Source organism: Typopeltis vanoorti, chromosome 20 (assembly GCF_054136105.1).
Source record: "Typopeltis vanoorti isolate ZY-2024b chromosome 20, IOZ_Tvanoo_1.0, whole genome shotgun sequence".
Classification (NCBI taxonomy): Eukaryota; Metazoa; Arthropoda; class Arachnida; order Uropygi; family Thelyphonidae; genus Typopeltis; species Typopeltis vanoorti.
Window position 1 is genome coordinate 60,802,303 of NC_143568.1, and position 26,264 is coordinate 60,828,566.

Consider the following 26,264-nt stretch of genomic DNA (forward strand, 5'->3'; position numbering starts at 1 on the left):
GGGTGCACTTAGGATTTAATCTTGGGGGGGGCGAGCATTGAAGATTTAATCTTGGGGAGGGTGGGGGGTCGAGTTAAGTAGAATATACATTGCATACGACCTATGACTGAGCATCTGCAGTGATCGCGAATACACGATACCCGTGATCTCCTTTGGTCCGGCTCGGGCAAACGAAGTAGCGCTCGGTCCGACCGAGCAATACTTCGTTCACCTTGCGTTCACAGTAGCCGTGATTCCAAGAGCTATAGGGTATTCCCACCTTATGTGACCGTTAATTCATAAGTAGTATAGAAATAGAAGACACGACACAACATAAATAAAAAATAATAATTTTAATTAGGAAAAGATTTTTGGAAAAATTTCTAGTGTGTTATGCTGAAATATAAAATTTGAATAACATGACATTCATGATATTGATTCAAGATACATGATATTCAACAGCGGGTGTTGGTCCATAAGGGCTGCAGGGCTGCATTGAATACAGGTTCAACACGTTGAATATACTAGTCGGTACTACTCGCTAGTATACTCAATGCTGGAGCTGCATTCAGTGCAGCCCTTATGGATGAGCCACCATTGATATTTCAATAACATGGCAAAATTTACTTGAAAAACAAAACATAGCATATCTCATCAAAATTATATACTCCAATACATGATATATTCTCAAAAGAAATAGTAAATTATATATAAAAGCTGTCAATATAAAAATATACATATAAACATGGCAAAGTAATGAATTTTTGTTATGAATAGTTAAAAGTCAATGGCATAGATGTAGTACTATATTACATCCAGACTAGTTCATAAGAGTGTGATGGCAGAAGGGAGAAAATGAAATGTTAGTGTTCATCTTTGATTCTAAATACTTCAGAGTCTTCTGTATCACTGATGTCGTCTTCATCTCCAGTGTAATGTGTAGGATATACTAGCAGAGGATGTCCTGAATAAGCGTGAAGTACAGTTAGGAAAATATCCCTTCCATTGATTCCTACAAATAAATATATAACTAAAAAATCAGTGAATTTATATATTTTAAAAAAAAGTTTTACAGTTGCGAAATTTGATCATTGCAAACACTAATGGAACATTTTAGATTAACATATTAGATATACAGAATATTCCACCAATAATCTTGAAACTACTGATTGAAAATTGTTTCATAAAAATTTGAACATTTAGGGTAATACGAACAGTAGCATATTTCTATATATAAGTTTGCTGGTTATCTTTTAAACCATATAAAGAACCAAAGATTATTTTTTTGCTATTTACTGACTGGTGCAACATTTTTAGAGTAGCAACAGTTATAACTAGCAACATTTACACTACAAATGCAATTTTTTCCCTTTTTTCTTTTCTTTTTTTTTTACAGTATGACACTACGTTTAAAATTCTCTGTTCAAAATGATAGGCCCACTTCTTAAAAATTACTAGTTTTCTAGAAAAAGAAACTTACTCTGGATGTCTGTCGAACATAATTGGCAAATATTCGTCAACAGGGACAAGATTGCGCAAAGGGTTGGCATCTACAAGTTTTCTAGCACTTTCTAAAGTTATTGTGTAACAGAGAGTCCAATAAGAATAGTCAACATGGACAAGTGAACGTGTCCCAGTTACATATGGTTCATCCTCTTCAGAAAGCCTCTTTCTTCCTAGATGTCTTCAAAAATGAAAAACAAAGTTTTATACACACACACGCACGCACGCACGCACGCACGCACGCACACACACACACACACACACACACACACACACACACACACACACACACACACACACGTTTTTGAGACTGTTTATTTTAAATAACTGTCATCTAGAAACAAAAAGGTTATTTTAATCGCTCCTAGTAATGGAATTTCTTTTTAAAATGTTAATACCATACAGGCTGTTCAATCTATAGTGTATTTGTACTGAGTATAGGAAGAGAGTTGAGAAGTAGGAAGAAACTCATCAATATTGGATATGAAGAACTGTAGACCATTCCAAAAGAAAGCAGCAGAAGGAAAATTAAGAGAAACGAAAATTTATGCAGTGAGCTTGGAGATGAACTGTGAAGAAATGTTAATGTATATTCAGTGGATTCCACTTTATTAGGGGGCCACGTCATGACTAGCACACTTTAGCACAATTAAGTAGATATCTCAGTTACACAAACCCGTACATAAAGAGCGTAAATGACTTATAGATAAACTTAAACTGCCTTTAACTAAACATATATTTGCCATAAAAGTAATTCATTTATACACATATTAAACATGCATGCTGTTCTTAGCAGTTAATAGATTGCTAGAATTTGATCAAGTGTATCCCATCAGTTTTGTTTTTATTTTATTATTGACTGCAATTGAACAAAACCAGCATAGTTTTCTAGTGCAGACACACCTCTACCTTCATTGCCTTCCTGTATGAAATAAAATTGTCATCCAATAATATATTTTTTTAATTTCCTTGGCAGTCACTTTTTCAAGCACAGGAGAGTCATCATTATCACATTCTTATTCTTCTAATGTCCTCTGATGATCTACTGTCATTTCCTCCAGAATTTCATCCTCAAAATCTTCCTTCTCATTACAGAATTGAAGATTGCGTTTGATGGATTCAAGCTCTTTAGTTTCTGATGTCGTTCACATCTAATGGCATTTTATTTTCACTATTTACAGTATCTGGCACATCTATGATTGAATGCTTAAAAGGACAGTGAGCTAAACAATTTTGAATGGTTCTTGTTGCCTATTCCTCAACGACAAGCTATTTTACTTGTAAAATTTTTACTTTTTCAATGATCTCCTTTGCTGGTTTTCTAGAACCAATAAACTTTTTCTTGATTTACAGTGTAATTCTTTGTCCCATCATAAGCCAGTTTTTAAAAAATTCAGATGTCATCCATGCATTTTGGTAGGCATAGTACTGAACAGTAAACTCTCCGAACTAATCCTGTTAGATTGGAGAGTTCATAATATTAAAAAAAAAACGATTACATAATATTATTATGTAACCGTTTTGCATTAATGTTTCTCTTGTAATAAAAAGAAAATAGCAATTGGAGATTTTCTTATATTCTTGTCTTATAATCCATCAGGGCCGATATTTAATTGTTTGCGTCAGGGCGCGATCTAATCTGGCGACGGCCATGGAGAGAATTATACATCTGGGGAAAAAAAAATGCAAGCCACAATTTAACAGATTCTGAATCCACGTTAAAGATTTAAATTTAACATCCAGAAAGATCATATAACTTTTGGGCAGTCATCACTAATAACATGTTTAATAATATGTTCGGGGCCGCATTTATACTTTTGGAGGCCCGAGGCGCAATATCATTATGAGGCCCTCAAAAATGAGCATTTTTTTAGTTTATTGAAAATAAAAGTCAACATTTCCATAGTAACTCATTTTAATAACACAATACAACATTGGTATACATATATTTGCATTTTAAAAAAGTATAAAAATAAATCAGTTCAAATTTAAATAAAAAAATTAATAACTAAAAGTTTTTTTCTGACTTTGGTTTTAGCAAATATATCTATAATGTCATCATAATTGATCGAGTCCATTACATCTGATTCAATGCATAATAACGACAGGTCACTTGTTTTATTTTGGTGCAAGTTGATTCTTAAATAATTTTTTATTCGTTTCAATACCGAAAATGAGCGTTCAGCACTTGCATTTGAAACAGGCATCGTCAAAAATATTTTTTAAATTGTTTCTACGTTCGGAAAAGTAGACCTTAACCCATCGTTTATAAATTTGTACATATTTTTAATTGAACAATTTTCTTCCTTCATCATTATTAAAAATTGCTTAACTTCATCGGTAAATTTTTCTGAATCAATATCAGTCCCATAAGTTTGTAAAATTTTATCAATACTAGTCTTTTATCAATTTTATCAATACAAGTACAAGTCTTGTACTTGTATCTTCCTTCAAAAAAATGTCAAACATATCTAATATGTCAAAATAGCTTTTTGTTCTTTCATTAGTTTCCAAAATTAGCTTATCGCAAATGACATTAAAAGTGTTCACAGCGAAATTTTCTTTCCCATGTAATATAATCTCATTGTTAGATTGTGAAACTTCGTCACTCATTTTTTTTTCCCGTTTTTTAACTCTTTCCTTTTCATCTTTAAATTTTGTCTCATCTGTTAATAAATTCGCTTCTTCATTTACAGCAGCAAAACTATTTCTTATATCTAAAATAAAACCAACTAAAGAGTGCAACAAATTATTAACTAAAAACAAATCCATATCGGGATCTTGTAGACATTTACTAGTAGCATTTATTCGTTGTAAAATTTTGTTTCACATAACTGTTAACATTGCTGTTTCTGATTTGTCAAAATATTCATCCAATGATGAGCTCTCTAATTTAGAAATAGGTTTTCCATGAGGAGAAATGGATAGTTATGTAATGCGTCTTTAATTTCTTTATATCCACGTTTCAAAGCCAATATAGCGTCAGCTCTTGCGGACCACCTCGTTTCACTTAGTCTTTTAACTGTTAAAGATTTTTTTTCTAAATTTTTTGTTGAAGATGAAAAGTAATTATATACATTTTGAATAAAACAAAAATACCTGTATAGATACCTCTCATATTGGCAGTGTTATCATAGCTTTGCCCTCTGCACATTTTTATATCCAAAGATAATTCTTCTAATTTTTTTTAATACTACCTCTTCTAAATACAAGGAATTATGTTGTGTAATTCTGATGAACCCGATAAATGTTTCTCTAATGTACGAATTTGCGGCAGCATACCTAAATATCATAGCTAGTTGGTCGTTATGGGCAATGTTTGGCGTTGAATCGAGTATTATTGCAAAATAAACAGCTTCCTTAATTTCTGATATTAATATTTCTCTTGTGTTTTTTAGCTATTAATGCTATGAATTCATCACAAGTATCGTAAGAAAGATAATTTGATCAGCCAGAACCACAGTTGGCGTACATTTTCATGTGATGTTTTAAAAAATCATCAAATTCATTTAAATAATGTAAACACGATAAATAATTTCCGCAAGAATCAGAAAAAATATTTGTATTCTCTCTAAATGCTAGTCCTAGTTTACTCAGTAACTTAATGGTAGCTATTATTCTTTTTAAAACCTCTCTCCAATAATTTTCTTCAGATAGTATTTGTTTGATCAATTCAGAATCAATTCGACTATTTACAGAACTTGATTTTCCTTTGCGATATGTGCACATCGCTCGTATATGCTCAGTAGAATGTTTGTGATCACATAGGATTCGTGTTATATTTCCCCAGTCATTAAAACCCTTCATTAAGCTATTATTTGACTTAGAAAACAATTTATAAACAAAGCAATAAATTGCTTTGCTGGTTTCTGAAAAAATTAGCCACTCTCGTTTCTCCTTTGTTCAATTCGCCTTTTTACAGTAAAAATGTGTTTCATTTACATTTCTGACATATATATTCGATTGCGTTCTGTGTATTCTTTTTTTAAATTTTCGATTTTACCAACATTCTGAGGCATATTTTTTAAAATATGCTCGATAAACTGTTCATTAATAGTAAGTGGCCACACTGCTATATCGGTAGGATAAGAGATAGCTTGCTTGCTGGTAAGTACAGACTCCGATTGAAAATTTTCTTCAGAATCCTATTGATTTGTTTCATTTACTTCTTTCTCTCCTTCTATGTTTTCCACATTATTTTGATGTTCTTCATTTTCACTTCATCTCCTCCTGATAATGATACCAATGTTTCGTTTTCATTCCGAGAACTGTGAAGTACAACTTCAGTTCTACGAAATTCTTCGTTTTCAGAACGCAAGAAACACAAAATTGCCCCCTTTTGACCATTTAGCTGTTTTTCATTTTCTCTAAGTCGTTTTCTTTTACTAGCTCCGGGTTCAAATTTTCTTGGCATCATTATGTGTATTAATCTATCAAAAGCGAAATAAATATTTATTAAATCCAAAATAAAATATAAATAAAATAAACAATTACGTTAAAAGGTTAAAAAATACAAAAATAGAAACAGTAGTATCTTGAGTTTGTTAAAATAAACGAGTAACAGTAAAATAAGAATAATAATTAATTGAATAATATATTCTTACCGACTGCGACAACTACTTTAACCATATAATTAGGTATATACACTTGTATACTGCTTTACAAGTACTATACTTTACAAGTACTGTACTATAAGTACTAGCCAAATAACGATAACTAAACTATCAGTTTAATTACCATTTTTTGGAATTTCCTTTACTGTTCTACGATATTTAACCCCTTTTTGGTGCACAATTTATTTATTGTGTCTCTTCCCAAAAATATAAACGAATTTCACATGTATACAATAAATATTAATATTAAAAATATCTTGGTAATATTAAAATAGCAACCTTGTAAGTCATTTTATATAAATAACTAACTTATATCGATGGATTATAAATAATTATGCAACTTCTACGATACTTTATATTTAATATTAAATTTTCTAAATAGTTTAAAATCTTTTAATGTAATTCTAAATATATATATATTATTTACACTTTTAAATATTCCATGTAATTGAATAATAATTAATTTAAAGAAAGATGTAATTAAAATCTTTCTGTGAAAGATTTCATTTACAGTGTTGATTGTTGATTTTGAGAACGTTGATTTTGTTTGACAAGCTTCGTTGACAAGCATCACAGTTGCTACAAAAATTCTGAATACCGAAAAATTAAAAGATATGGTAATAATTTAGTATAAGGATAAAAGTTTATTTTTTATTTTTTTATTTTTTTAAAGAATTTGAATGCAATCAAATTAAGCTTGCTAATCAAAGTAAAAATTGGAACTTCGTGAGCTGTAAAGTTCAGATATTCTCACTAAAAATAAAAATTTTGAATTTATGGTAATAAAAATTATAGTAAAAAATCATCATATTTATGGAATTACAACATTTATTTATTACAAGATTTATTCAACTCCAGCTTTAATTTTTTTTTAAGTTGCAGTAATAAGCATAATAATTCCCGCTTTAGTTAAAACGTGGAGGCAATAAATAGTAAAGATAACCTTCAATGCTCACTAACATCCACTTGTTTACTCGACATTTTACCCTGAAATTACTAGAATCTTGATGCACAAAAAAATGAACTGAAAAATCAATTTAATTTATAAATAATAATAAATTTGAAATTCAAATGCTGTATTTATGTGATATAGAAACTGCTCTTACCCAACTAATTAATACAAATAGCAGCAGCACACAAAAAACCTCTGTTGTCTCTGGAACGTGATTCAAAATGATTGCAAGTTCAATACTCAGCGATCTGTTCTTTCCTAACAGGATTCTGGGGTTGATGAACAGAAGTCAAATATTTACTAAGAGAAAATTTCCAGAGAAGGAGATTGGAATTTAGTAATATTGATAAGAGCATAGTCTAAAAGTCCAGGTAGTCCAGCGAAAATCATCTGTGACAAAATGAAAACTAGTTTATTTATTTAAAAACACAAAAATACAACTTTATTAAGAATATCTTTATAGAGTTCATAATTAAAAGGACTCTAATAATAATAATAATAATAATAGATTTCTACAGATGTGTCTCATCTTGTTTTGGTATTATCAAAATTATCAAGTTATTCTGAAGCATTATGAAATTTGCTATTTTATTATTATGCCGCTAATATTTCTTCAAATGCGGCACTTCTTACAACAAAACTGGCTAAGTTATGTTGAATATACGTTTGCAAATATACTCAAAATCCCTTTGATCTAATAAAAAGGTAGAATGCTGATGAAACTTCATCAGCATTCTATCTGTTAAAATGCAATTATCCACTCCCTCCTCTGTTAACGGATTACTGTAGTTTCGTGCACTGTATTTCTTGGATTGACCCTATTTTGCTGCACAATTTACTTATTGTGTCTCTTCCCAAATAAAAACGAATTTCACACGTGCGAAAATAAATAATCAAAATGTTTACAATAATGAGCCAAAAGGCTATTTTACCGGCGACATATGTTAATTGAAAGGGAGATGGTAAATCCCGTTTTATTTTATAGCCGAGTACGAAACTCGGATCGAAATCCATCGATTTTCATGCCGAAAAAACTATCGGCGGGTCCAAGTGTAAATAATCACTTGTGTAGTACAACACCAGGGCAACTCCATGCAAGGTGGAGCAAGCTCCGTCACTAACCTTAATATTCTCTCATAATGTAAAACCCAGCTCCTAAGAGATGTAAATATATTGTTTTACATTATGAGAAGAGGTCACTACCCAGACCGGTTTCAACCTTTTTTTTTTGAGGTCTCATCAGTGAGTAGGTAGACCTGGAATATCAAGGTTTTAAGTGAACCGAACTTGCATATACCTCTACTATAGAATTGCTGAACTGGTGTATTCCTATGTTGTTAATTACTACCATAATGAGCCAAAAGGCTATTTTAGCGGCGACATATGTTAATTGAAAGAGAGATGGTAAATCCCATTTTATTTTACTCTATGGATTTCGATGGATTTCGATCCGAGTTTCGTACCCGGCTATAAAATAAAACGGGATTTACCATCTCTCTTTCAATTATTCAAAAAGTTTGTTTGCATTGGAAATATTATGTCAAATATTAATATTTTTTTAAATAACATTTATTGAAATAAATATGACATTTTGCTTCCTTTCCTTGCAAAATAAGATTATATGGGTTGCACATTTCAATTTTAGGAACGATTTATTTATTTATTTATTTTTATGAACAACAAATGGTGTTAAACTGCATTACTCGGGGTTTCCGATTGTGAGTCTTTTTAATTTATATCCAATGGTATTTTATCAGAGATTCTTCGCCTTTGTCTTTTGCTTAAAACTGCAACAGTACAATTACTTTGGAAAAATAACGAATTCAAACAAAAAGAAAGCGCGCGCATGTTATCTAGAAGTATTTTTGTGTGCATGTGTGTGTGTGTGTGTGGGTGTGGGTGTGATAATACTTTTGGGAGGGGGGAATTAGCCATTAAAGGCGAATTAATTCCGTTATGAAAATTTTGGAGATAAAATTTCATTTTGATTCCATGCGCCTACACATGTTTCAAAAGATAAACTGTAGGGAAAATATCGCTACTTCAAAACTGCCGCATAATATCGAAATTAGCCAAAAATATGTACATAACAGTTGACTTCATAACTGCGTTTATTTTGATTTGTAGTGAGTGATTAGGGAGAAACCAAGAAAGTTGAAATGCAAAAACCAACAGATTACGTTATAAAAATTATGCATTACATGATATGATTCAAGATTTACGTATGTTAACTAACCTTCGAACTAAGATTATGAATAAAATAGGAAACTTAATTTGGAACAGATGGAGGCTGTGTTCATTTTTAGATTCGGATTTTGATGAATTTATAAAATAATTGTTTGACAAAAATAATTATCTTCAATCAAGTTCTTGGGGAATTTTAAAATGTATTGGCGATTAAAATAATTAGCAAAAAAATTGACAGTGACATTGATCTTCCAAAGTGATGCAATATGAAGTGAAGAAAGTGTGAAAGGATTTCTTATTTTACGCTGGATTAAAAACTATAATTATACGATAAAAACAAGCAACAAAATGAATATAACTCATAGGTATTTAGTCTGATATAACTTAGATTCTGGTTACCGAGCAAACGGCAAGCAACTGCGTTTCTTGCTGTAGGCAACTGTAGGCAACTACTACGTACGCCAGGTAATGTAGTTAAGTGTTCTTTTCAGCATTAAGGATTATTGCCCCTTCTAATAGACATGACGGTCAAACTACACTTCTTACCCATGTTCTTTCAGCAGGTGGACAGAATATTATCCAGGTTTGCTGGACGTGTATATACGTCCAGCAAAGAAATGGTACGCTTACATACATGAATTTTATGGAATACAGGCGTTCCTGTTAGTTTTATATTATAAGGAAAGAACAATGTATTTCAAATGGAAGCAGGAAGCCTCACAAATCTTTCAGCGGCCTCTAGTTTTTATATTATGAATTTAATATTTAAAAAAAAAGTATTTTATTTTGCAACTATAACTACGCTGTTTTTTTATTGTTCTTTGTGAGGAGTAAAGTTTAAAATGTGGACCCCATAGAGAGTGAGGCCCCATCTTGCACCTCATGCGCCTAATGGTAAATGCGGCCCTGGCTGAGTGGAAGTATTGATTGTCTTTAGCATCACGAACTATTCACAGGCTCCGATTTTTCATTCCATTAACTAGCATATATCTACTATGGTCATCATAATCATGGTATATACATAGAGTATTGGAAAGTAGAGGATTAGGACTGCTAGCACTGAAAATTTTATATTCATTTGTGATAATTATTCTACAAACCTATGTGGAGGTACTAAACACTTCTTTGCTGGAGTTTGGTTGGCAGACAGTATAATCAGTGATACTGTTCTTAATGTAAGTAACTCCATATTTATGGAAGTTAATGTTAAAAATCAAGATATATCTAGGAATTTTACCTCTTGCACACAAAAAAACATCAATTTCGTGGTTATTTTAAGATTCGTATTAGTCACAAGCCATCAGTTTAGAACTGGAAATGCTTTTTATTTTGAGATGACATATCTTCAGGCCTATGCCAATATTCTTAACATCAAGTCCTTGAGAGCACTATTATCATTTTGCCCTGTGACCTGTAGCCACAAATCCTGTGTGAGAGAGTTATGGCAGCATCACTGATGTAGACTTTTTTACATTGTCCCTTATGATTCATTCTGGTTAATCTACTTTACACTCCTGTATTTTCCAGTATATTGTCAAATGAAATTTAAGGTGTCATGATTATAACTCTCTTTTAAACACTGAGATTTTACAAATTAACTTGCTTCATACACCTGACAAAACAGATTCATAAAAAGATAGTTTGGTTTATAAAAACATTCTGGGATAATTCATTAAGGGAGAAAAAAAGTGGATATACTGATTCTTAATTATTATCATTATTATTAAGAATGGATAGTAAGTGAGTGAAAACCTTAAAAAGAGTATTTTCATGATGCACAGTATCAGCAATTTCAAGCTTATTCGTTTTCTAGCCTTTTGATACAAAAAAAATATTCCATAATAATAAATGTCATAGAAAAAAAATAAAACAGAATAAGAGTATCACCATATACTGATGGTGACAACTGAAACCGTCCATCTCTCTAACTTGAAGATTCACACTACAATGTACTGACTCACTTGAACGTATCACATTATTTTAAAATTGCTTCGAAGCTTAGCAGTTATTTGGGTGAGATATTTTTAACATCAAGACAACAGACTGTATCTCATCTCACATCAAGCAAGAACTATATATATATATATATATATATATACACGAAGGCGCTCTGAAAGGTTCTCGGCCTAACAATGAAAAAACGAATTTATAATTTCAAAATTATTTTTATTTTTCAACACAATCTCCCTTAACACTAATGCATTTATTCCAGCGATGCTCCAGCGCCATTATCCCGTCCTTGTAATGGTTCTCAGTAAGATCTGTAAAATACCCCTCTACAGCTGCAATCACCTCTTGATTCAAAGAAAAACGCTGACCAGCTAGGAAGGGTTTTAGTTTTTTTGGGAAGAGATAGACCTCAGAGTGAGCAAAATCTGAGGAATGGGGTGGCTGTTCCAATAATTCATAGTGCAGATCCCTTAATTTTCCCAAAGCCAAAACAACTTTGTGGGTAGGTGCATTGTCCTGATGAAAGATGATTTTTTTCTTCTACAAACCGGGTGTTTTCTCACGCATTTTATCGTCTAATCTGGTTAAAAGAATGGAATAATATTCCCCGGTTATTGTTTTATCCTTCTACCTATTGTTTTTCAAGATAGTTAATAAACAAAATGCTTTTTCACATTCCAAAATACTGATTCCATGATCTTTCCTGCTGATTGAACCGAGTTTATTTTCTTTGGCACTGATCAACCGCCTTCTGTCCACTGTTTTGACTGTTGTTTGGATTCTGTTGTGTAATGGTGAATCCAGGTCTCATCGATAGTAATAAACCAGCGAACAAAATCAGTTTTATTCTTGTTAAAACACTCCAAGCACTATTCAGAGATTTTCATGCGAGTGTGTCTTTGATCTGCTGTGAGCAAGCGAGGAACCCATCTTGCGCACAACTTTTTCATTTACAATTCCTCATGCAAACTATACCCTGCCCTTCTTTTTTAAATGCCTATTGTCTCAGCAGTTTCAACACGCTTTGACTCACCGGTCATGCACTGATCAATGATTTCTGGTGTTGTTACACTTTTTTGGACGATCTTCAAGTGGATCATCTTCAAGGCTGGTGCGGCCATGTTCAAAATCGGCAGATCATTTCTCAATTGTCGAAAACGAAGGAGAAGTGTGCCCATAAACTTTTATGAACTTCGAAAGAATTTCATAAAAATTCATTTGAAGTTTAATTTGGCATTAAACCTTCTTTTACAAAGAATTTTATAACCGCACGATACTCAATTTTATCCATTTCAAGGGATATAGAGAACACTTTTGCTTCCCACAGCTGTATAAAACAAACTACTTGATAGAAGTAGTTTGACTTGGGAGATTGTTTTATGTGCTGAATATTCTGTTAAGAAGGGTTATATGTGAAATTACAAGGCCGGTGATTATGACAAGCTGAGATGTCAGCTTTCAAAAGTGCTATGGCATGAGAATTTAAAGGGGAGATATGTTGATGGTGCATGGAAGATTATCAAGGATTATTTAATGAAAGCTGTATCTGACTGTATTTCCAGAGTCAGGAGGTAGAATCAGGTAGGAGTAAGATGGATGAATAATATTATTAAGTGAGAGTTGCAGATAATGAAAAAGTTGTGGTATAAGTATAAAGAAAAAGGTGATGAGCATTCTCATGAGCAGTACAAGATACAAGCAAGAAGGGTAACCTGCATGGTAAGGAAGGCCAAAGGTAATTATGAGAGGAAGCTAGCTGATGAGTCAAAAAAAATCCTAAGGAGTTTGTTCGCCATGTGGCAAGTAAAAGGAGGAATAACAATGGAAGGATGACTTTAAAAAGTGTTGATGGTAAGGAAATTACAGAAGCTAATCAAATAGTTGAGTTGCTTAGCGATCATTTTGCAAAAGTATACCATCTTGGTTGTGATATTGCAGTGCCGAATGAGTCATTGACTGATGAGAGTTTAGTGATAGAAGAATTTGAGGTGCATAGTATATACAGAACCTTAATGCTAACACTGCCATTGGGTTAGATGGCATATCGGCCTACGTTTTAAGGGAATGCGCAATGATGCTGTTTAATTTAAGCCTCAGTTCTGGTAAAGTCCCAATAAGTTATAGCCGGGTACGAAACTCGGATTGAAATCCATAGAGTGGAAAGAGGGGAAAATTATTCCACTACATAAGGGGGGCTCCAGGATTGAGGTAGCAAATTATCAGGATATCGGGAGTGGTGGTTAAGGTCCTGGGGAAATTGATAAAAATTAGAATTCAGAACTGGGTGGACAGCAATATGATACTTTATAAGGGGAAACATGGTTTTGTGAAGGGTAGATCTTGCCTTAGCAATTTGCTCACTTTCTATAATGAAGTAACAATGGAGTTGGATAAAGGAAATCCTTTTTCAGTGATCCTGCTGGACTTTGCAAAGGCATTTGACAAGATTCCGCATGGAACTCTGTTGCATAAATTGGAGCAAATGGGTATGGGTCAAAAGCTAGTAATTTGAATTAGAGAGTGGCTAGCGGATAGATATCAAAGTGTGGTTTATGGTGGAGCGGAGTCCAGTAGAAGGCAGGTGACTAGTGGTGTGCCTCAGAGCTCAGTGCTTGTTTCTCTATTATTTAATTTGTACATTAATGATATTCGGAATGCTTTGAAAGGAGATATCCACTTGTTTGCTGATGGTGCAAAACTGAGAAGAGCTATAGTTAATTTAGATGATGTGGATATCTTGCAGGTGACTTAAATAGGCTGACGGTTTGGGCTAAACTAAATGGCTGCCACTGTGACCAAGTGTAAGGTGATGCACTTCGGAATGATGAGATCGCATGCTGTTTACTATATTAATGGAAATGAACTGCAAGAATTTGATGAGGCTAGGGACTTGGGAGTTATTGTGGACAGAGAACTTAAGTTTCGAGGGCATATTGCAAAGGTTGCCAAAACTTCACATCAGATTACATGGTTATTGAAGATCACACTGACATGCAGGGATAAGAAGTAATTATCCCACTTTATAAGACATTAATAAGACCTCATTTGGACTATTGTGCACAGATCTGGTCACCTGGATTTTTTAGTGATGTGGAAATGGTGGAGAGGATTCAAAGGCGGGTGACGAAACTTGTTGCAGGCGTATGGGATCTCCAACGAGGATAGATTGAAGGTCTGTGGGCTTCAAAACTAGTTGATAGACGTAGGAGAGGAGATATCATAGAAGGATATAAATTATTAAAAGGGTTTTATAGGATTCATGAACTGGAGTGGAACAACTAAAACTTAAACAATTGGCTCTCGTTCAAAGTAGAATGGGTATTTTTGTCAGATTAATTTATTATTTATTTAAATAACTCCTAATTCACCTTTAGTATCTAACTTAAAAATAAACATGTACAGCTCGCTAATAAATATGAACACATTATTGTAGCTCAGGAATACTCGAAACAACTAATACTATCTCTTAAACGAATGCATTACGTGATTCTCATCCTGGTCTGAGGAATTCACATAATTTTATAAGAATCACTTAACGGAAATGTTTGCAGGATCATGAAATATGATATTGTCTTATGCGTTTGATGCACAATCCTGTCTTTTGTCTTAGATGAGCTAATCTGACGAAAACATATGATGAAACTGAAAGAATTCGTAATGTCCACATCTCCCCGTGTTGTTTGAAGCCATTCTGATGGTTCACATTATCTATGACACTATTAGGTGAGTGTCTTTAATGAATTTCCTACCCGCTGTATAAGAATATTACATCCTTACTCGAATAATAAAGGGTGAAGTTGTGTATATAATGCATATTTAAAGTGCCTCATGAAGTTTCAATTCACTCATACCCATCACATTAAATAAACTCGTACACTCAATGAATGCTGTGAATCATTGGTGCGAACATTTTGTGACAGTTAGATGCATGCGCATCTACATCATCTAATAAGCTGGAATTAGCTGGAGCTAATTTATTTCCAAAAACTGCGAAAGGCTTTTTTCTGTTACATAAGAAATCGTGCACGAATTGCGAAGCATACGTGGCATGATAAGTGTCATGTAAATACATGAAATCAGTTTTAATACGTGTTGTTCACTGTTGTCCTATTATGTCGTATTTTCGCTTAATCTTGTGATGATTTTCTCTTAATGAATTCGATAAGAGGTCACCACGAAGTAGTATGCCAGGGACCAATAGGTTCTGCATTATTGGGTTTTTCGGTTTTGGTGCAAAGTTGCAATCTGGAATGGGATCTTTCTTCAACAAACCGATATTTATTTTAATATATTACCACTCAGTATTTAACGAGTGTACCAATAAAATTTTACAAGACTTTTTTGAGAAGTTTTTCACGAGCTTTTAGAATGAGAATTAGGAGATCTGTTCTTTAAAGAGAGAACTTTCAAGACTTCGTATGGAAAAAAATACTGCCATCCAAGAATCATTACATTCAAGTGACATTTTATTTTATTTATTTTATTTTTCATAGCCAATTGGTCTATGTGGTTAACCTAGAAACTTCCATCTTTATTTGGGCTTCAATTCATTGTAAAACTTGTTTAGTAAAAGAAAAGAATCTCCGATAGTCCATGGCGCAGCAGACTATAAACAAGAAATGCTGTATATTCACTCTTTCGTTCTCTTGCCAAATGTCTACTTGTGCACACACACACAAAGGTGACGCGCAAATGATCACTTAGGTATCGGTAATTGTTGAATATAATGATGCTATAACATTCGTGTTTGAAGATTATGAAATTTTACACTATATCTATAGCTGATATAGTTGCTGGCTAATAGGTTTTTTTTTTTGTGAAACGTATTGAAAATTTCCTGTTGAATTATTTTGTGTTAAAGTTAAAGCATTAAGAAAGTAGATTCCCTGCACATCTTTAGAGCTTAAAGGTGAAGCAGTTATACATGGATAACTTCTAAATTAAGTTCTAATTTTATTTTAATGTTTGTTTTTTACGTTTGTCACACCGCAAAAAGTTTTAAACCCTTCTAAATTACGAGTTATCAGCTCAGCCAATCAGGCAGCCTGATCATGTACTAGGATGAGAGAATACAAGAATACGTTTCTAACAGCTTTGACACAAGCTTAGAGGACTACTTAACTGATTATTCCAGACTATATTTATTTGCTTGATAACACGTAAGTAACTTTTACAATGTTTGAATTCGTTTAAACGTTCTCATTACATGTCATTTGCTAAGAATCTTTTTTATTATGATGTTACTAGTGACGATATGTTTAAGTGAATTCCGACAGTCTTTATTTCTATTCCATTATCAGAATGGAACTTCCAGTTCCAGAATTCCAACTGGAAGTTGAAAAACTATTTTCCCTAGAAGTGACAGACAACGACTAGCAAAGGTCTGTTTGCGGAAAGTATGTTATCATCCTTCACGGCCAATTTTTGTATTATTTTTATCATTCCCTGATATGTCATGGAGTTCAAGGACTCATCACGGGAGAGCGATATCCGCTACAAAACACACTGTCTGTACTACTTCATTCATCATTACATAATCTGCGCACATCTAATACCGACAGCTCAGCATGCATTCTTTGACCGATTTGCCTCCACGGGGGATGAAAACGGATCTGCAAACCCAACTTCATTTAAAAAGTTCATATAAAGATTCTTGTCGTCATGACGAGAATCCAATCCAGGTATTCAATCTTATTTTTTTCTTTCTTAATTCCACTGCACTATGAAGGTACTAAAGAAATCATTTTGCAAGCAGCACCCATTAATCCAAGGTGGTCATCTGGAATTAATGGATTGATTGTTCCGTGGTTCTGTAGGTGAATAATTCATTTTCATGGATGACAATGCCACACTACATCGTACACGAGCAGTGGATATATTTTTGGAGAACGAGGATAATAATAGAATCGAGTGGGAAACAAGCCCCCCCAAGAGATCTCAACCCCCCCCCCCCCCATAGAACACGTTTGGAGCGAAATTCCCCTCCAGAAAACGAGGCCTTATCCTTGCTCTGAAGGAGGAGTGGGCCAATTTGCCTCAAGAACTCCTGAATCACTCCAGTGGCCTGAACTTTACTACTTATCTTCAGTGATCAGGAAAGAAATAGTACTTTTAGGTAATCTAACTGCTGACAAAGCAACCAGATCGGTTTATCAGGAGGTTCCTAAATTTTTTTCCAGTGCTTCTTATAAAGAATGACAGGTTGTTTTCCAAAGAACACAGGCTTTCGAAGAAATTGATAAAATGGCTAGACTGTTTACCGAAAAAACGTCGAAACTCAGTAGTTTCATGTGCATTTCTCTCTGGTCTAAATCTGTCGTAGACAATATTCATTTAGTGATACAGACACCTCTGCATGATCAAGGTAACCACTATGCCTGTCCTTAAACATGTTTCTGAAAATATAACGATTATATCATGAAATCAGTCTTACTTGATGAACATTTTTCAGAACGGTGAATAAATATCTTCGTTTCACCGTATAAAGTATTTACTCTCTCTCTCTCTCTCTCTCTCTCTCTCTCTCTCTCATCATGTTTGAATTTTACTTGCACAGCAGAAGTCAGTAATATTTTGTGATAAAGAAAATTGCCTAAACGTATTCAAACTTGCCATGATAGTTATTAAAGGAAAGAATTTAAACAAATCACGTTCTTCATACCAAGAGTTCAATATATATACACTGTAGTCCAAAACCAAAGGACGAACACTATTTCTGCAGATTACAACCGCCAATTCAAACCAATTAGGTTGTGGTAATTTTATAACTGACGATTTCGAGTAAAAAGTAAGTACGCATTCAAATTTTCGAATCGCGCCTAGAGGTCACGTAATACTCTATAGGATAAAAGGCTGTGCTAAGCGAATTATGTTTGAAGAAACTCAATAAATTTGTCAACTTGGATGTCTTCTAATCTTTCAAACACATCATCTAGATGATTTCACATGGAAGAATTACTGGAAACAACTTCTATGAAACAAATTTTCATTGTTTCATAGAAGGCCTCAGAATTACTGATATTGCCAGAGAGTTTGGAATCTGACATATAGTTGTATCCAGACTCTGGCCAGCATTTCAAACAAATAGAATGTGTCTCCAGATGCTAGCTAAGAGGTTCCACTCGCTCTACAACGGAGCATGAAGATAGATTTTTGGTAATAACAGCAAAAGGTAATCGACGCACCACGGCAAGTCAGTTTGCAAATCGGCTCCATTCAAGCACAGTTACGCGGATATCTCAACAAACTGTGGCATGACAATATAAACTGGACATGACACCGATGTATTCTTTACAGATTCTCCGATTCTAGACGACACTTAAACTGGTGTAATAGTGGTACTGCTTACCATCGCGAGAATGTTCTTGAAAGGAATAGATACTGTGGTGCTGGGGTCATGGTATGGCGAGGCATTATGCTTAATGGACGGACCAAGCTACAAGTGCTGGAAAATTGGACTAACTGGTGATTGATATTACAAAGAAGTTCTTCAACTTAATGTTCGATTGTTCCGTGGTGCTGTAGGCGAATAATTCATTTTCATGGATGATAATGCCACGCCACATCGTACACGAGCAGTGGAGATATTTCTGGTGAACAAGGATAATAATGGAATCGAGTGAGAAGCAATTCCCCATCCCCCCGCCCGAGATCTCAACCCTCATAGAACACGTTTGGAACGCAATAGGGAGACGCATTTACTCCTCGAAATTCCCCTCCAGAAACAAGGCCTTGTCCTTGCTCTGAAGGAGGAGTGGGCCAGTTTGCCTCAAGAACCCCTGAATCACTTGGTGCTAAGCATGGTACGACGTTGTGAGAGCTGCATCGCAATTCGCGGGACATATTCCATACTGAAATGTCTCTCCGCATAGTTTTCTGTAAGCGCTGTACATTAATTCTTTAACTATATCTTTAAGAACTTTTGCCAAAAACGTATTGCAATTTACCGTATTTGCCGGCGTATAAGACGCACTCTTTTTCTTTGAAAATAGGTCTGAAAAATAGGGTGCATCTTATACGCCCTTATTCAGTTTTTTATTACTTTAATTTCTGTTAATTTTCTCTGTTCCGAGTTACCCGATTTCTTTCTTGCTTCTTTGCGGTGTGTCAGAGCATTCCAGTTACGTAGAGTTCAGTGGATGCCCATGCGCTGTCATAGATGATCACAGCTGTGTTCCTGTTCGTTTAAACTTTCCAATTGTTGTCGCGGTTGTTGAAACGCTGATAAATTTCTGCCGTTAAATTTTCTCTAAATTTCTTGGCAAATTACGGCAGAAAAACGTCGGCATTGCCACAATATTGCATACAAGCTACGTGTGATTGCGTATGCTAAAGAACGTGGAAACAGAACTGCAGGGAGGCATTTCGAACTACCTCCAACTGAGAAAATGATAAGAACTTGACGGAATCAAGAAGAGTTGCTTTTTTTAGATCCTCTTCTTGCAAGACCTTTCACTGTAAATTGTTTAACTACCTCTTCCTGTTCCTCTTTTCCCTCTCCTTTTCTTGTTTTTCCTCTTCTGCAACAGTTGTTCCTCCAGTTCAACCAATTCTTCGTTGGTCAACTCTTCAGGGGTAAACTTTCTATGAGTTGAATTATGTCGTCATCATTCACTTCGAGATTCAGATTGTTTGCTGGGCCGTATTATTACAAACTTCCAAAATCATGCACAAACCTTTTTAATGTCTTTTTCATATGCCACTCATACATTGAGAGGTCACTTCGTTCCAAGCAACAGCAATATTTTTAATCCCATGATAAATATTGAATGTTTTCCAGAATTGCATGAGAGTCTGGTCATTTCCTTCAGTAGTAGCAGAAATGGCTTGTGAAAAAGTTCTCTGTAGATAATAAGCCTTAAACACTGCAAGAACTCCCCGATCCATCAGTTGGATCAATGAAGTAGTGTTTGAAGGGAGAAACATGGTCTTGAATTTGGGTAAAGATCACCGCTATAAGAAGTATAAGACGAATGACCTGGAGTACAATTAATAAAATTTTAAATTCTACATTTTCTTTCACACAACAGTTTTTTATTTCACTCGGATAACAGTTGATTAAGACATCCTCAAACAATTTTTGGGAGTGTACTTCCTAATGTTTTTGAAGATTCGTGGATCTCACTGTGCTATATCTCAAATGGTTTCAGTTTATATCCAGCCACATTACTCGTAACAGAATCGTAATGCAGGCGTTAAAAAGATTTTAGCTTTTTGTGGAGAAATGTCTGCTCGGGCATTTTTTTTTCTGAAAGAAGGGCGTCTCATCCATATTAAATATTTCTGTGGGAAATAATTTTCCTCAGTAATAATTTCATCCAATTTTTCCACAAACTCCTTGGCAGCCTTCTCAGCACTTGCAGATTCCCATACATTTTCTCATTATGCAGCGAAAAACGCTTCTTGAATCTCATGGACCAACCGGAAGAAGCGTTGAATTTGTAGTCGTAATCGAGTCCTACTTTCTTCTTCATCAACATGTTGAAGAGACTTAGTGCCTTAGCGGTTTTGGTAATAGTGCTAAAGGGTATGAACTTTTGGTTCAGGTCCTCTATCCATGATGTAAATAGCTTTTCCATATCACCGATAGCACCATGTCGTCGATTTAATGGCAGCAGATCCTTTCACAGCCTCTACGATTTTATCCTTATTTTTCAAAATGGTTGTCACTGTAGAATGAGACTATCCGAAGTCATGTACGATCACATTGACGGGCTTACCAGCTTCATGTTGCTTTATGACATGCAACTTCGTATCAAGATCAATTGCTCGCCTCTTTTTTTTGTGATTTTTCACTAGGTTTTTTGATTGTGCATGTAGGAGCCATGTTGCACAAAACATCGCGAAATAGTTAAACCCATTTCTGAAACACAAAATCAAAATAGAGGATCTGTTGAAGACACGTGCCGACTGCCGAGGGAGGTTACCACTGAAAGCGCTGTTGCCACTGTGCATGCTTTACCTTACGCTCGATTGCGTCTTGTTCGAAAGTATAGCCGAAAATGTTATTTATTCCCTTATGGGATCACTGACGTATCTTCGAAAGGACGTAACTCGAATGGATGTAAGTCGAAGTATGACTGTACAAGTAAAAATGTAATTCGTTCTGAGTTTTTGGACACCAGTTCATAAGAAGTTATTTCAGTTGGTACGTTGGTAAAGATGCTGCATTGTAGCTTGAATAAGTTTAAGGAGCACTGTCGGATTACATCGATATTAACACTTGAGCAGTGGCGGTCGGTGAAAATTTTAAGTGGAGGTGCTGCATATACAAAAGAAGAAAAATAATTCATTTTCCCCTAATCAGTAACCAATTTATTAACAAGTAAATTTACATATTAAAAAATTTCTTTATTAAAAAATATTTCACCCTCACCACGAACACACATCAATAATAAAAGTTTCGTACACAGAAATAACGTGCGCAAGCATAGGAGTTATCTGTAGCGATACTGCTCAACGAGCAGTGTCATTTTGACATTCCGACACTTTGTTAGATCGCAGTGCATTTGTTTTTTCGCCTAACGATAATTTTTCATAACGATAATTGAGAAAATATAACTCTTTTCATATTTTCAACAGTGACGCTTGTCATAATTCAGCCTTGTATCTATAATAAATAAATACTTATATGTTGTATTAACAGAAGAAAATAAGATTTACAAAAAATAGTCACCCTCTCCACGAACACACACCAATAACAAAAGTTTCGTACACAGAAATCACGCGTGCAAGTATACAATTTATCTGTAGTGACACTGCTCAACGAGCAGTGTCGGATTCATTTGTTACGTGCAGTGACAAATCTTCTTCTTCTTTACACATTAGATGTAGTATCTGTTGACACCAAGAATTAATAACACTGGCCAACAAAAAAAAAAAAAAAAAATTTTCTGCTGATTATGATCTGACACTTGTTTTTTACTAATTTCGGTGCGCTGATTTCAAATATCAAACCCATTTTTCTCTATCACGTCAGGTTTTTCCTCTATGGCATTTTCTTTTTGCTAATTTGTAAGTTTTTGATAGTTTTAAGGAGGCAGTACTATTTAGAGGATCAAAAAAAATCGATTTTTTAATATTATTTTCTGAAAGTATGTACTTTTAAAAATCTTTTCCTAACTTTTTATCAAGAAATTCGAAAAATTCCTGAAGATATAGCCTATTATTCAAAGCGGTGAGCAGATCAGAATCGGAGCGCTCACCGCTCTCGCTGGTTAGTAAACGAATAAATGCGTAAGAACCTGCAACGGCACGTACAGGCCGATAACCGACCTAATACATTTAGGTGATGAAAAGTAGGCGATGACAACTGCCTAAAACAAATGAATGCTATATGCGTCATAGCGGACAAAGAACGATCGAAATTAGTCAATCGTTAATCGATCGTGAAAGTATGATGAGCGCTTATAACGTTTCAATAAAGTCTCTGTTTTTTTTTTTTTTTTGTCTTGTTAATTGCATGTTAGTCGGCAGTGAAGAAAATACATCATGTCTAATACTCGAAATTGTGTCAATAGTGTAGATTCCTTCTGCTACATTTGTGGCAGCTTTACTGTTCCCAGTCAAAGGACAAATATCACTGATTTCGTTAAGAAAGTGTACTTTGCATACTTTGACGTAAAAATTGCAGATCAGGACAAGTCATGGGCTCCAAATAAAGTGTGTACGTCATGTGTAGAAAATTTACGACAGTGGAGCAAGGGAAGATGCCAAAAATTTGCTTTTGGCATTCCAATGATTTGGCGTGAACCGAAAAATCATGTAGATGATTGCTATTTTTGTTTAGTTCAGACTTCTGGTTATAATAAGAAGAATAAGAAAAAAATTGTGTATCCAAATCTCGACTCAGCAATTCGGCCAGTTGCTCATTCCAATGAAATAGCCGTGCCAATTTATAAAGCACTTCCTTTACTTGAGAACGAGCATGATCGGGATATGCCAGATGTTCTTGAGGAGAAAGACCCGGATGTTGATTTAGACAATGAAAATTTAATTTCTAGTTCTGGACCGCAACGTTTTACTCAAGCGGAATTGAATGACTTAGTAAGAGATTTGGACCTATCAAAGGAATCATCGGAATTGTTAGCCTCAAGATTAAATGAAAAAAACTTACTGGAGCAAGATACGAAGATAACTTTTTATCGTAGCAGGGTAAGTAATCTTGTACAACATTTTAAACACGAGTGTGGGTTTGTTTACTGTAACAATGTGTCAGGTTTACTAACTGAAATGAGTGTTGTACAATATCATCCAAATGAGTGGCGTTTATTTATCGACAGTTCAAGCAGAAGTCTCAAGTGCGTCTTACTACACAATGGGAATGTATATGGCTCAATTTCTATTTGCTATTCAGTCCACTTAAAGGAAACATATGAGGACATTAAAAAGGTTCTGAAGTTATTAAAATATACAGACCATAACTGGATCATCTGTTTGGATCTTAAAATGGTGAACTTTTTACTTGGCTTTCAAAGAGGATATACAAAGTTTCCGTGTTTTCTATGCTTCGCGGATAGTCGAGCTAGAAACCAACACTGGAGTCAGAAACATTGGCCTCTTAGAATATCCTTAAATGTTGGAGAACAGAATGTTATAAATCAACCTTTAATCGACAGAGAAAAAAATCATTTTTCCACCTCTACACGTCAAACTAGGTCTTATGAAGCAGTATGTTAAAGCTTTAGATTTACAAGGTGACTGTTTCCAATACATATGTGAAAAATTTCCACAACTTAGTTATGAAAAAACTAAAGCCGGTGTATTTGATGGACTGCAAATTAGAACTTTAATGAGAGACCCAAATTTCATCAACTCTATGAACGAAATTGAGAAAGAGGCCTGGACTTCATTTACGATGGTTGCGAATAATTTTCTTGGAAACAAAAAAGCGTGCAATTACAAAGATCTAGTGGAAACAATGCTTGAAAATTTCCAGCGCCTAGGTTGCAACATGAGCATAAAGCTTCATTTCCTATACAGTCATCTTGATAGATTTCCCGAGAATTTCGGTGCTGTAAGCGATGAACAAGGCGAAAGATTTCGTCAAGACTTAAAAACTATGGAAGATCGGTACCAAGGAAGATGGGATTCTCACATGATGGCCGACTACTGTTGGAGTATTCAAAGGGATTGCCAAAACAGAACATACAGCAGAAATTGCTACAAACAAAAATTTATTCCCTGAAACTCATGTGTAAGTAAAATTGTTATTTTTTTATAAATATTCTTGTAGTTTTTAATGAATATTGTTAAGTAGTTATGTATCTAATTATCGGCTTCCCTCGCATTCAAAGCAGTACGTGCCGTTGCAGGTTCTTACGAATTTATTCGTTTACTAGCAAGCGAGAGTGGTGAGCGCTCCGATTCTGATCTGCTCACCGCTTTGATTAATAGGCTATATCTTCGGGAATTTTTCGAATTTCTTGATAAAAAGTTAGGAACAGATTTTTAAAAGTACATACTTTCAGAAAATAATATTAAAAATCGATTTTTTTGATCCTCTAAATAGCAATGCCTCCTTAAAACTATCAAAAACTTACAAATTAGCAAAAAGAAAATGCCATAGAGGAAAAACCTGACGTGATAGAGAAAAATGGGGTTTGAACTTGGGTTCGAGGTTATATGGTGAGTGGTCGGTGTAATTTAGTGCTCGTGTAAAATTGGTGATTTTTGGTGTTTTTTGTGTGTGTTTTTCCTTGGAAAATTGGTTTTATAGTATATTAGAACGATTTTCGTGTTTTTAGAGTATTTTATGTCTTTATAACATATTTTATTGGGGTTGTCGCCTCTAGAGGGATTCGTAGTGTGTAGTGTTCGTGAAAGCTCCGGATAAGATAAGTATTATTTTCAGTTATCGTTGATAAATTTATTTAATATTGCGTAGTTTTGTTTGCCTTGCGTTCTCTTAGTGAGTTTTTTTGTGTGTTTTTGGTGTGTTATAATTTATAATTTGATAAAATACGTTCAAGTAAGTGTGGCTTCAGTACGAAGGAAAATGGCGGCCAGTAATGATGGTTCGCCATTTTTATCAAAGAACGGTAGTATAAAAGAGATGATTCAGTGTACTAGCTGCGAAATGTACGCTTTGCGGAGTGTGGTTAGATGATAATAAAGGAGTGAATGTGTGTAGAAAATGTAGGGAGAATGAGAAATTGAAGAGTATTTCGGATCGTGAGTGTGATATTTTTGTCAAACTTCAGAATGAAGAAAATAGGGATATGACAAGAAACGGCGAGGTTGTACCAGAGAATTGTGAGAGTGTGAATGATAGTATTAATGGTTTTACTGAGAATAAAAAAGATGAGATAGACGCAGTGAGATGAGTGAGATCGCGTTGTTGAAGGGTGCGATACAAAGGGCAAAACAGCAGCTAGAGCGTATGAGCAAAAGTCGGCTGAATGAACCAGCCAGTAATAAAAAGTATGACAGGAAAAATAGACGTATGAGTGTGAACATGAACAAAATGAAGGATAGAGTGCTGTATGGAGACTCGTTAATACGAGGTATGATAGTAGAGGATTTGACAAAATCGTACCAACCTGGTGCGACCATAAAGGATGTAACTAAGTCTATTAGAGAGCAAAAGGAACGGGTGAAAGAAATGATTGTTGTGGAAGGTACGAATGATTTGAAAGGAGACAAAATGGAAATGATAGAAGACCTGAATGAATTGTTTGAGGTAGCAAAAGAAAAGAGTGAGAGAGTTAGAATGATTAGTCTTTTGCCACGGTATGACAGTGAAATGTTTAATAGGAGGGCCATAATTGCGGATGACTTTATGCGTGGGTTATGTATGACAAGTGGTGTGGAATTTGTGGACGTGTGGAGTGAGTTCGATGGGCGAAAGGATCTATATAAGATGGATGGCTTGCATTTGAATGGTTACGGTGTAAGAAGACTTGAGAAAGTGTTGCTGAATGTAGTGGATGTACAAATTCAGGGAAACTAGATTTATTAAGGGGGGAGAGTAGATATACAGTCCTTAGAGAGGCAGTTGAATGTAAGAATGAATATAATATGCCCGAGCAAATAAGGACAACAAATCAGAGTGGGATAGTTAATATAAGGCACCAAGGTAG

At 34.6% G+C, this 26,264-nt stretch overlaps 1 protein-coding gene across 1 annotated transcript; it reads right to left on the bottom strand.

Moving 5' to 3' along the window:
- Positions 1-842: 842 nt before the first annotated feature.
- Positions 843-10,423, bottom strand: LOC150095480 (glycosyltransferase 25 family member-like). Its single transcript, XM_090410689.1, has 4 exons — positions 10,335-10,423; positions 1,460-1,663; positions 1,276-1,328; positions 843-991 (listed from the first exon to the last, which is right to left on the bottom strand). Exons 1-4 carry the CDS (start codon positions 10,421-10,423, stop codon positions 843-845), a joined length of 495 nt encoding a protein of 164 aa, XP_090266815.1.
- Between the last annotated feature and the right edge of the window lie 15,841 nt (positions 10,424-26,264).